General features: G+C 40.4%; 1 protein-coding gene across 1 annotated transcript in view; it reads right to left on the reverse strand.

The window, feature by feature from the left end:
• The window catches only part of LOC140547747 (sialoadhesin-like), a 61366-nt gene that overhangs the window by 32249 nt on the left and 15109 nt on the right, over positions 1 to 14008 (reverse strand). The window contains exons 5-6 of the mRNA XM_072670882.1: positions 1664 to 1882; positions 1241 to 1477 (exon numbers count right to left, since the gene is read on the reverse strand). Coding sequence (XP_072526983.1) covers positions 1241 to 1477; positions 1664 to 1882 — 456 coding nt within the window. The remainder of the gene's footprint in view (positions 1 to 1240; positions 1478 to 1663; positions 1883 to 14008) is intronic.

Here is a 14008-nt window from a genome sequence, read left to right on the forward strand (position 1 = left end):
TGGAGCTAAAAAGCTAATCTAGGTGAAGTAATGACCAAACACGGATTTCCACACTCCACTACTGTTTCAGCATGTCAGTGTTTATAGATACCAGTATGTCCTCAGAATAATACTAAAACTCAGAACTACAGCACCACAGAGACCATCACTCCACCTCTGTTAACACACCTGATTCAACACAGCAGCTCATTACTAAGCCTTCATTAAATCAATCTGCAGCTCTGAGGAGGACTAAAGAACATTTATCTGAGCAGAACCTTAACGCAATGTTCTAAACAATTAATCCACAATAAACTGAATCATAAAGAATCTGAAAACAGAATCTGCTTTGTTATGATCACCAAACTCCTCTCCTGTGTGTCTTTAAGTGCTGCTGGTGCTGCTGATGGTGGAGAATACAGTGATGTAGCACAGCCGTTTATCCTTTATTTTTGGAGCATTTCTCATCTCTCAATGAGGACGAACAGCCTGGAAACACACACACCCTGATATATATTCCAACTACAGAAACACACACACACACACACACACACACACACATTTGCAAGCAAGGAAACTGCAGACCTACTGTCAGAGAGTCATAATCAGACGTTGTGGTTGCAGGGTTTAAGGAAACTAAACACTCATGCAGTGTAAAACACACACACACACACACACACACACATATATATAAAAACTGTAGACGTACCTGTAGAGTATCATAGTCTGAGCTGATAGTGGTGGGGTTGAGAGCTGTATATGTGGGGTCTGCAGGATTTGGGGTCTTTTAGAGAGAGATGAGGAAAACACAACTTCAGTCTTTATTCAGCAGCAGCTTTTAGGAGGATGTAGAGAGAAAGAAAGTGAAATCCTCTCTCCGTACCGGTATATGCGTCTCTCTCTCTGCTCCTCTCCTCCTCCTGATCACACAGGTTAAACAAAAAGGCCAGTTTGAGTTCTGTAGATCAGAAAAGCTTGTATTTGAGGTTAAAGTTGAGGTTAATATGATGTTTAATGCAGATTCAGAGATAAATATAAACAATACTGTCACTCACTTAATGCACAGAACAGCAGTGAAAGAGAGAGGCAGAACAGGGACCACTCCAACAGCTCCCCAAACATCTCCCCAAACAGCACGCTGCTCCAACAACTCAGCTGAGTGTTTCAACAGAATCAGTTCATTCTGATCAGGAGAACAACAGCTAATTCACCAGTAATTACACATCCTGACTGAACACACTTACTGCAGACTGCTGCTTACCTTTCACATCCAGATAAACGGGTGTAGAGCTGTGATGTCCGCTGTGCTGGGAGCTGATGTTGGTGATGCTGTAATTCTGGCCTATTGTCAGCGGTGTGTCTGCAGCTGCTCTCTGCTTAAACCAGGAGTAGGAGAGAACAGGAGGGTCTGCATCAAAGCTGCAGCTCAGAGTCACTGACTCTCCCTCCTCTCTCTCTCCAGAGGGAACCAGCACTGCTCTGGTGTTTCTGGGAGAGTCTGATTGGAAATAGATCAGATTCAGGTGTTACCTTTATTAGTTGAGATGGGTCAGACAGCTGGTGTATTCACGTTACTCGCATACTGGTCACTGCTGTTTAGGTGTGGGTCACTGAATTATCATCATACATCATATGAAAACTTACTGTAGATGACTTAATTCAGAGTGTGAAAATGTCCACTCACACACTGGAGATGAGTGGAGGCTCTCGTGGCCTTCAACACCACAGCTGTAGCTGACCACTCCACTGACCACAGCTACAGAGCAGGAGGCAGATCTGCAGTGAGACTCACTCTGTCCGTTCTTGTACCAGATGTAGGTGTGGTGGTCAGGCAGAGTGCAGGTGCTGCTACAGGTCAGCTGCTTTCCTCCACTCTCTGTGTCGGACACTGTAATCTTCATATCTGCAGGAGAGTTTAAACAAGGCTTGGTGTTCTTTGGTCATTTGTAGGAAAAGTAATCAGCTCTGGTGCTGGAGGGTCACAGCCCTGAGCAGATTGATCAATTCCCTGTTCAAACTAAACCTGACAGTTAACAGATGAGTTTAGTTAGGAGTGTATGAGCAGTAAAATGTGCTGATTTATAAAATTATTTTATAAATAAATTATTTTATTAAGCAGAGAGCAATCTGACTGTATGTAGTGCAGCTCTACCTGTGACAGACAGACTGACTCCAGGTCTGCCAGTATATTTGCCTATCTGCTGTGTAAGTCTTGAATTCTCCATTCCAGTAGTAGGAAAGCTTTTCCCCAAGGCTGCAGGTGGAGCTACAGGACAATTTCACCTCTCTCTGTCTCTCAGTCCGAGGATCCACCTTCACCTGCAAATCTACACACACCCACACACACACACACCAGAATTCTGTAAATCCCGATCTGCAGAGACTCTGTTAGAGTGTTTTGATGTGTGTATACCTGTTACAGTGAGCTGAACTCCAGATGAGGCTGATGTCCAGTCACTGCTTCCAGCTCACATCCCTCACTGTCAGCTCACACTCATTCTGCTCTGTTCTTACAGACACTCTTCCTTCAGTGGAGCCCAGGACTCGTTCTTTTCCATCAGAGCTGTGGATCCACTCTCTCTCTCTGACACTGGAGGAATCAGGTGTTGTATATTTGCAGGAGATTTTTACTGTAGATCCAGTAACAGCACAGAGACTCTGAGAGGAGAGAGTTACACTGCGCTGAGCTCAAACTCCTGCAACACACACACACACACACACACACACACACACACACACACACACACACACACACACACACACGGTTCAGATGTTAGAGGAAACTCTCATGGTCTAACTGGCAGAGTGACCACAGTGTAAAGTAATGATGCTGTTGCTATGGGCGATAGAGTCAGGTACGCAGTTGGGCAGAGGTGTGATAACCACAGAGGAACTGACCTAAGATTAAAACAGTTTAAAATAGCTGATCTGAAGCTTCACACAGTTTAGGCACACAAGCACACGCTGTTAATCCATAGATCACAAAGCTGTTAAAGATCATTCATTGTTGCCAATTATTAATCATTTCTTCCTGAAACTCATTTAGAAATCTTTTTAGAATATTTCACTGAATCTTTTAAAGTTTTGAAAATGTAAAATAAAATATTGTAGTTTATATAGTGTAGATTGTATATAAATACATATATAGTATACAGTAATTATAATGATACGAGTATACACTGTAATGATAAACACTGTAAACCTCTTAAAACAGAGTAAAAAAGCAGAGGAATGTGAAAGTTTACCTGTCAGTAAGACGAGGATCACTGCTGCTGTAATATTCACTGATGTTCTGGAAGACATGATGACATCATCAGTTTATTATGAATAAGTCTGATTTTTAATGAGGGTTTTTTGTGTCTCCTTTTTTAAGCATACAGATGAAACCAGCAGAAAAATGAAGAACAGATGCTCCAGTGATGATCAACAGAGATCATTTCTATCGTTATCTCCCTCTCATCATGAGATGTGTAAAAAAATAGTGTAAACACACAAACACACACAAATATAAATAAATATAGTGCTAGCACTCACTGAACTGCACTGTGTGTGTTCACTGTGAAAACAGCAGCAAACAGCAGACTGCTAAACTAGCAGAAACATCAGGAGATAAGGAGAGATAAGGTGAGATTTCTGTAATATTACAACAGATCTTACAGAGAAAAATAGAAAAGAAATTCAAGTTCGGAAACAAATATATGCGCTTAAATCATTCAAATAATAATTATATTAAAATAATTATATTAAAATAAATATTATACTTAAAGTACAATAAAAATGAATGTCAAAATATTGCATATGTGAGTCAAAATCAGTGGTTTTAGTTCCGCTGAATTTCTCCCTGATCCAGACAGACTATTCCAGACTGACTTCCAGAGCAGTCTCTGATTCATGAACAACAAGCCTGAGAAATATTACTGAAATATTACTGAAATATGATCAGATTAAGAAGAAAGCAGAACTTTAAGGATTTTTCTTCATACTTTAACATTAGCTAAATGAGATGTTTGCTAAATGCTACACTCACTTCTTAAATAGAAATATGAACAATTTTTAATCCAGATATCAACATTAACCACCAGCTGGTGATCATAAAGTAGCATTCTGCTACAGATATATCAGTTTTTAATAATATTCAGGTTTTAGAAAAGGCAGAACTTCTCTGATAGACTGTTTATCTCTCTGTCTGGCAGCTATAATGCTAAGCAGGAGGTCTTCATGTACTAAACCAAGCGAGCAGTTTAGCTGTTCACTCACAGGAATGCATGGAAAGCAGATAGCTTGTGTTTCAGTAAAGGGGTTTACAGTTTGTAGGAGTGTGTGGATGTGAAGGAGTCCTGCTGTAAAATCACTGATCTAATGAGGCAGCAGCTTTTCATACTGAGCTGATGTGGAGAATTAAACGGCTAGCTAACGGTTCAGCACCTGTAGCTGTAGCCTAGCCTAGCTACAGAGCTACCAGTTAGATAACTAAATAGGGACTAATATAAATTTATGCTACATGTGAAGTTATTTTTTCCTTAAAATTGAAGTATTACAAACCCCATTTGCATATATGTGACATAGAAATCTGAATTATGGTTGTCGGGTTATAAATATGGCTGTATAGCTTTACCTCAGGTAACGTTAGCATAGCATCACTAGTGCTAGCCTTCTAAATATAAAGGGAAATCTAGTCACAGACAAGCTCAGTTTTCTATATAAACACTGAGATTAAAGAAAATTGGTGTTTTGCTGAATGTCACACAGTGACTGCTCTGTAGTACTGCTGTTCTGCAGTCGGCTACCTGGCTTTACCTCAGATCATCAAATCAGCAACACACACCATTTAACCAGGGGGGTGTTTATCCTATTGAATATAACTCATAATCTAAAGAATTACATTCACAAACCTACACTGATTTTACACTGAGATTATTAGTTTATTAGATAAGTTGTTTTCATGCTTAATTTACCATCAGTAAGACTGTAGGACATTATTTAGGTGGTGGTTCATTCTCACCCCAGCAGTGACACTGATAGTGTGTATGGTACTGGTACAACTCCATCTGGCTCAGTGGTGCTGATGGGGTTTTCACACAAATCTGTGTCACTGCCAGGGTAAAAGTGAGTCCTCCATCCTAAAATATTGAGCCAAGAGTAGGTTTGTGGTCAGAAACTATCCAGTGATAAAGGGTTAAAGGATGGCTACACATGAATAGATGGGAACAATGTGAAGTACTGCTGGTGAAGCTGAACCCCAGCAACACCATTGTTCAATTGGACCATCTCTCAAATAATATTTGATAAAGTGGCTAGTGAGTGTAGAAGGTAGGTGTACTTAATAAACTGTCAACTCAGTATATATACACTCAAGTTCCAGCAGTATTCAGAGCAAAATTCACTCACCCGGCTGCTCTCTGTGCAGAGTTTTTATGTCAGCATCTGAGCAGTGAAAGAGTGAGAAAGGTCAGATGGCTTGGTCAGCCCTCTCCAGCTGTGTGTGGTCTGGGTGTTTCTCCTCAGAGCCAAGCAATGTCATAAGAGAACAATGGTGGACAGTGAAGTGGACCTGAAGGATCTGAGAACCTGTGTGGTTGGTGGTCAGTTCCCCTTCACTCACCACAACAGATACTAAACCTACACCACAACCTCTTCTTCCTCATCCTCAAAATCTCCCTCCTCCTCTCCTGTGGTATTGCTGGTACTCAGACACAAGGTCATTCATGCTGTCTGCTTCTGTGAACTCCATCTCATCCATGCCTTCTCCAGTGTAGGAAAGCTTTTCACCTAAACATGGCTGTGAACTGCTCTGATATGTGGTTTAAGGGCTCCGGGCTGATGGCTGTGCTGTTGCAGACAGCGGTCTTTACATTCAGCCTCCTTGAGCACCACATCCAACGCATAAGTCCACCAGCTCAGCTACTTCTGTGTAATGGCTCTTTTACCTGTTTCCAGGTCTGCTTTGATCTGGAGTATGGAGGTGACAGTTAGGCTGGGTTACAGAAAAAAAGCTAACATTACCTTCTGTAGAATCTACCTATCTCCTTTAACATTAATAAGCAGAGAAGCTACTGTTCCTTAAACAGAAACAGGAATTCTACCACAAACAACACTGTAAAACTATCAGTAGACACAGGCGTCAACATCTACAACTTCCTGCCTCAAGTAAAACGCTGTGAGGACTGTTAAAGATCATTTGTCCAGTTGGACCAGCTGGTGTTTTTGGTCACTATAGATATTCTTCTGTTAACAGCTGAAAGAGAAATTTACCAGTAGCTTCTTTGTAGGGAGTGTGTATCCGTTCCAACTGCAGGTCAACTCGCACTGTTGAGATTAGTATATAGTACATGTTAGGAGATAAATATGCTTAATATTGTTGCTAACATACACAAATTTACCTCAGCAGTGCTGTTTTAATATCTGATAAACTCTTTTTGAATACCATTGATTACCAAATAAACCATGAATGAGTAATATTTCTGTCCACATAGTGTACATCAGCAGTTTCTCAATTTCTCAATGATCTGTACATTCAGAAATGTGTATCAGCTGTTTTGTGTAACTTGTTTACCTGTTGCTGTAGCAGAAGAACTTGTTTTAGGATACATTTAAGTTTTTTAACATTATATTGTACTTGTGGGATTCTGTGTGTAAGACAAGAAAGATCCAGAATTTTATAGAAATATGTAGAAATATGTAAACTGACTGCATATTCTGTAACAAAAGCATAAATTGTGCTAAAGGTACAGTCCACAGCAGACACATGCTGTGCTTAGTGAGTTTTGAAATGGTGACTACAGATTGGACAAAAGGCTGTTGTCCAGAGTGTGTATGAAGTGTGGGTCTTACTCTTGATGAGGGCCAAGCAGACATCATGTAGTTCCACCAGAGCGCGCACCACTTTCAGCCCCTCCATCTTCTTCTCCCTGTTTCAAAAGACATTAGAATGAGGTGAACACGTCTGGAAGGTGGTGTTGTTACAGTAGGAATGATGAAGACTGATTCAGTCAATACACTGAACATTTAACAACAGAGGAGCAGCAGCTCCACCTGGCTCTCGGTCCTCCTCTCCTGGCTAAGCCCAGTCTCAGTTTGGGCAGCTCTGTTTTTCAGGCTACACGTCAGCTTTAACTGGACACATCCTCTGCCTACCTAGGCCTACCCACCTGGGAATCTTGGAGGGGCAGGTGTGTGGAGCAAGGGGCGTGAAAGGAGTTCCCATAGGCCCTGTTTCCATCATGAACCTTATTGTTCAGACCTGTCAGTGATGAAAAGCTGCTGGTTTTGACAGCAGCAGGTGGGGAGACAGGGGTCTTCTTCAACCTTGAAGGGAGAGCTTTCCTCACTACCCCTATCTTTGGAGCATGAACTTGGCATAGGACTCCCTACCTTATTGGAGGAACTACAGGGTGGTGAAGGGTCACCCACACTGATGCCAGTTTGGTTTTATGGCTGATCATGATCATGGATCAAGCCACAGATCCGTCTGAAAATGGCATCCTGAACTAATGTCTGACATTTAGGCCATTAATCATGAGGCTCATTTTCCCCCATGTACTCCTGCCGCTTCCTCCTGATTCTCTCCCGAAGGGAACCAAACCAAACAACATTCAGATTAGACAAATTACAAACAGTTCACTTCTATGTCAGACTGGTCAAACACCATGATGTCAGGCTTTTTCTTCTTTATGGCAGTATGTATTTGAGCAGCACAGGTAAAAAGTAGCAGAAATAATGTTTTGGTCATTTAGTGGAGCATTTCTACTGTATATCAGTTAGGAGCAGGACTTTATCAGCCACAGACACCTGAAACATCTCACAGTTTGGATCAAAGCAGACACCTTGTCCCGTTAGGAGCCAACTGCCCTTCATATAATCCACCCTGCACTTCTCAAAATACAGCGAGTTACTGAGCTCTCCCTAACTGTCTAACATCACTCCAGCTTCTGTAAACATGGCAAATTCACTCAGGACTCAACAAAGTTGATGCTGGCTCATGTTTCAGAGTCCTGAGTTAAGCCATGTTAAACAAACCCATCATGCAGTCAGAGAACTAGTTAACACTATGGGCTCCTACCCACTTAGCCACCATGCTAACGCTCCCATTATGAAAGCCTCAGTTTAGGGTGGAGCTGCTAGCAGCATCGTTAGCTAAGGAGCTAACACTGTTTTAACTCTGAAATGATGTCGGGTTGAAAAAAATGCTGTTTGCTGTTTAGAACACAGTAAACTTACTTACCAGACAGTGTCAGCTCTTTAAAGCCGTTTTACAAAATGATCCATCAGCCAGCAGAACTTCCAGGAGCACAGCACAGCATAGAGGCGCGTATTTCTCCTCTGTAGAGCAGAATATTCACTGCATGTCTGCAGAGCTTTACACTCTCTTTAACTCCACCATTAGAGCAGCTTCACTCTCCACAGGGTTACATCTACTCCCTCTGCCTTTAACAAGATCAGCTCTGAAATATCAACACCCAGTTTCACTATTTTAAATAAGCTCCGACTAAATAACAGTACAGATCTGAAATGTTAGTTTTGTTGATTATATTGAGTTATCATGTTAATCTTACAGCCTTACAATCTTACAACCAATGATAGAAGAGTAATGAATTATTATTATTTTATAATTAATAATAAATATTAGTGTTGTTCTTTTAATATGTAGTTATTGTTTTTTAAATAATAAAAATAATAGTAAAAAGTTTCATCAAAAAGCGGCACCGCCCACCCCTTAGTAAAGGCGCAGGAGGGAGGCTCTGGACTGCGCCCCCTACTGGCACAGGTAAGCGACACTAGATTCTCTAAGGCAGGGTTCTTGCGTCCAAACTCGTGAACCTTTGCCTAGTATATACGCTTACCAGTGTCAGGAGGGGGCAGAGCCGGGAGTCGAGCCCACGACTCGTGGCTCCATTACTTCCAGGTCCTGCACCTTCACCACTGGGCTGACGGGCGGCGCCGACTGTGACATCATTTTATTCCTTATAAGGTTTATAAGCGCTGTATCCTATAACAAGTAACACCTGATTAACTGTTTGTAGATGATCTAATTATATAGAAATAATCTTATAGCACGAGCACAACGGATAATAATTCATGTTTATATTATTTAAATATCGATATAGATCGATTATATATATTTATTATATTTATAGATTCGTGCTAAAACACTCAGACCTGCTGCACGGACTGCACTGACCATAGGCGACTCCGCGGGGGTTGAGGGGAGGATGCAGATCCTTTAGCGCTGCTTCTCACTCTGTGCACTTCACATATTAGCAGTTGCACTCTTACACTCCTATAGGTCACCATAGCCCATTCCCAAATCACACCCTACACTCTGCAGTTCTCCTCAAAGTCTACTCTTTTTAGTATCAACAGCGAGCAGCGCAATAAGTCAGGAGCCCTTCAGAGCGCGTGTTTTTAAACATGGTATTTGGGACACAGCCCATTTCTCCTCCTTCATGCCCTCGTCGCGCTGTCAGTCGACAGTAACGTGAACACCATGGACATCACGAGATATTTGAAAAAGAGAGAAACAGCCAGTCCCCAGGATCAGCCGGAGAACACAGTGCTGTTTCAGCTTCATGTAGGTTTAGAAGGACAGCAGTATTTACAGTAATAGAGCTGTAGATGCTCACTGTAACGGTATGAAGGTCACTTTAACGTTAGACTGATGTCAGCTAGCAAGCTAATGTTACTGGTACAGATCATGGTGATCCGCTGTTCACTAGCTAGCAAATGTGGAGATCAGTAGGACCCTCTGGAGCTGAATCCTATAACAAGTAATATCTGAATAATACCGGTTTATAGGTGATGTGATTATTATTAAATAATAATTAGTAAGTCATTTAATAATCTTAATAATAATAATAGTAATAATAATAATTTGTATTTATATCATTTAAATATCGATATGTTTGATATTGTAAGAATATAAATAATTGTTTTTGAATAAATATTAGAAAGTCATTTAATAATCTTATAGCACGAACACAGCAAATATTTAATATATGTAGTATTTTTATTTATAGATTTATCGTGTTAAAGTTACAGCTATTCAAGTATTGTTACAGTTAGTAAATTGTTATTATTATTTATAATGAATAATTATTAGAATAATTAATCATAATAACAATAAATTGTAATTTTCGTGTAGTTAAATGTGTAACGACTGGTGAAAGTGTTGCTGATCAGATTATAAACAGAAACATAGGAAGGAAGGTGTGTATCTGGTACAGTTTGCAGTGTAGTGGGTGAGTAGATTGTAGTGATTATTAGCCATAATAATTATTAGTGATTATTAACCATAATAATATCCATAATAATTATTAACCATAATAAAGGCACCACCTCCCACCCCTTAGCAAAGGCACAAGTTGGAGACTACTGGCTCTGGTATGCACTTTGACTTTTTTTCTTTGTAATTATTTTATTATATCATAGCACGAGAACAGTAAATCAAATGTTTTAAATGATTGTATATGGTAATTATTTCATTAATAATTGTAGTGTTTTACAGGGGCGATTGTAGGCTTAGAGGTTTAGGGGTGCTGAGTAACCAAATGAGAACAGCTCATAAAAACTACATGACAAAGTCATTTCGGACTATCAATCAGAATAGTTCACAAAACTTAGTTTACAAATGTATTAAGACATTTTATTAAAAGTAAAATATAATAAAGGATAAACTCTCTCTCTCTCTCTCTCTCTCTCTATATATATATATATATATATATATATATATATATATTACCTGTTCTTCGATGATCAGATGGTGGATCATTCTCAGCACTGCAGTGACACTGATGTGGTGGTGGTGTGTTAGTGTGTGTTGTGCTGATTCAAGTAGATCAGACACAGAAGAGCGGTTGGAGGTTTCTTACACTTTACACTATAACTTTAACACTATATTATCCTGCTCTTTTTCTCCTCTCTCTCTCTCTATTCTCATTTCTCCCTCTTTGAGCTGCTAACCAATTATCAAATACAACAAACAAACAATGAGTATTTCATCTCAGAGAAAAATAAATAGATCCATATCAGTTTGACACATTTTACTTATTGAATATTGAGCTTCTGTGGGCTAGGGTGACCAGATGAGAGTGAGAGAGATTCAGGGCATGAGACTGTGTCCTGACAGAATCATTATAATAATGTAGATCAGACACACCAATTCTAATAATCAGTTTTCAATATTATTATGATTATCAACAGATTCTGAGCGTATGATCAAGATCATGTTGGCCTTAGACTCTCACCTGAACCTGCCTCTTTTTTCTGGAAAAAGAATCGAATATTCATAGCTGACTGGCTGACCACACACACACACACACACACACACAGTTACGTTATAATATCATCTCTTCATATCTGATCATTCTGCAACATTAATTAGTTATTACACATACAGACAGCACTACTCTTTTACACACAGGCCAACCAATGCCACCGCAGCTTCTTTCACTCCTTTTAAAACTGAAGGTGTGTGTGTGTGTGTGTGTGTGTGTGTTAAGAGAAAGAAAAGGCATTTTCCTGGTATCAAGTCAGATCTGATCTGTCTGTAAAAATGGGTTAGCTACGTCCCTGCAAATACTGCTGATAACATTAGATCATATCTGACTGATTACCATTTATCACACTTATCTCACACACACAAACACACACACACACACACACCTTCAGTTACATGTTGCATCCCAGCTGCTAATTCGCATATTTGTGACATCACCACATTGTATTTACATGCTGCCTAGTGTCAGGTGGTCAGATCATTCCTTTACATCTCACTGCTTCTCTCTTACACACTTATGCTCTGTACACGATCACAACATATTTACACAAGAGCGATGTGCAGATTTCAAAAGAACAACAGTATGTACGTGTTGAATACATTTATATTTCATATATATTGGATTATATATTGATTGTATATTTGAACAGAATGGAGTTAAGGAGCTATATGCATTTATATGGACTAACCTATCAGACACAAATTTGCTACAGAGAAATGCATAAAGATTAAGGTGTCCAGTTCTCTATACTGTCCACATGCAGTGTAGGCTGAACCTTTAAATTCTAGCCAAACAACCCGGGTAGGTTGAGATTATTATTATTATTAATAATAATAATAATAATAACAATAATAATCCTATTATTATTTCCTGTAATGTTAACACAATATTTGATATATTTGTCATGTCAGCTGTGTTTATGGTTATTACATTATTTTATTATTATATAATTATTATATTGTAATAATAATTATATTATTATTATATTGTACTATCATTTAAAATAAAATTGAAGCTCCAACAGTTTCTCTGTTCATGATTTTACTATTTTAAATAAGCTCTGATAAAATGACAGTAAAGCACAGGTAAGCAGTACTAACTACTCTAAGATATGCTAGAGTTTCTGGGTCCTAAGCTCAGTAAGTACCAGTGCCAGCAGGGGGCAGAGCCGGTCCATTACTTACAGATCCAGCACCTTCACCACTGGGCTGACCACTGGTCTTTTAACCTCTTATAAGCTTCATAAGTTTAGAGAAACACAACAAGATCAAGTTGTGACCATACCTCCTCTTTCTTCCCCAGATATTCTTTTTGGGATGTAAGAAATGCGTCTGGTGTCCTGTCGGTTTGTGCTTCCCTGTCGAAGCATTTATGGGTAAAGATGCCTAAATGAACCAGCAGCTGAGATCATTAAGAAGACTAAAGCATACGATCATAGAAAGCTCCCAGCAGAAGTACAGGGAGGATATCTGGACAGTAAATCACTGAATCAGAGTAAATATGAGGTCAGAGTTGAAAGGGATCGGTTTTGTATCTTTATAAATAATGTTGTAAAAGCAGCATCTTATGACTAGAACTGGAGCTTCACCTTCAAACTCTATCCGCGGAAACAGGAGCTCGAGCTGAACAGCGCTGAAGGAGTCCTGCAGAACAACGGTTGCTAAGCAGTGATTGGAGGGTTTAGGAAATAAGGCGGGGCTTGAAGGGAGACAGCGCGCTGTGGAAAGTGCTAAACTCTCATTAAAGAAATCAAATCTCAGCAAAATCTGCATTTAAGCCCCAAATTTAGCTCCTAGATATGAAGAAAGACAAGAGAATCAGCAGAGTGATGAGTGTTTACTGTAGTTCTGTTAGTAATCCCACTGTTTTTAGAATGGAGCTGGAATCTGATTACTGCCTTTTTCCTCTGGAACTGGACTTTTTTCTATCCTGATTACAGAAAACTGTTACATGCATTGTGTTTCCAGCCAACCCTGGATGATACACTCCTAATATTTCACTCCTAATAGTGTGGAGGCAGCAGAGAACCACGCCCCCATGTGTGACGTCATAATAGAGTCACGCCCACGTAACGTTCCATATTTAATGGCTGGTCTCTCAGTACTGTAATCAGTAGATGTGTGACTGTGGAGGAGAGCACATCTCAGAAGACTTCTCATCAGGATCTACAGAAGATGGAAGAGGAAGATGGACCCATTATTCTTGCCCCCTCCCTTCGAGAGAGCATCAGGAGGAAGCGGCAGGAGTACATGGAGAAAATGAGACTCATGATGGACGACCCAAATGTAGACGTTCAGGAGTCCCGCATGGACCCTTCACCACCCTGCAGTTTGCCTCCTATAAGGCAGAGGGTCAGAGTTCAGACCCCACAGGTGGTGATAGAACAGGGAAGGTCTCCCTTCAGGGTGGAAGAGGACCTGAAATTTCCTGTTCTCCACACCCCTGTCCCTCCACCTGCTGCTGCCAAGTCAAGGAACAGGGCCTATGGGAACTCTTTTTCACTTCAGGAGTTCCTTTCACGCCCCCTGGTCCACACACCTGTCCCTCCACCTGCTGCTGCCAAAACCAGCAGATTTCCCAGACTGAGGGGGCTGAACATGGAGAACAAGAATGGCAACAAGACCAATGGGAACTCCATTACTCTGGAGGAGTTCCTTTCACGGCCCTTGGTCCACACACCTGTTCCTCCACCTGCTGCTGCCCAACCTACGGTGGATAAGAAAGGGTCCAAGGCCTACTATGCACCAGGTGAGTTC

Source organism: Salminus brasiliensis, chromosome 25 (assembly GCF_030463535.1).
Source record: "Salminus brasiliensis chromosome 25, fSalBra1.hap2, whole genome shotgun sequence".
Lineage (NCBI taxonomy): Eukaryota > Metazoa > Chordata > Actinopteri > Characiformes > Bryconidae > Salminus > Salminus brasiliensis.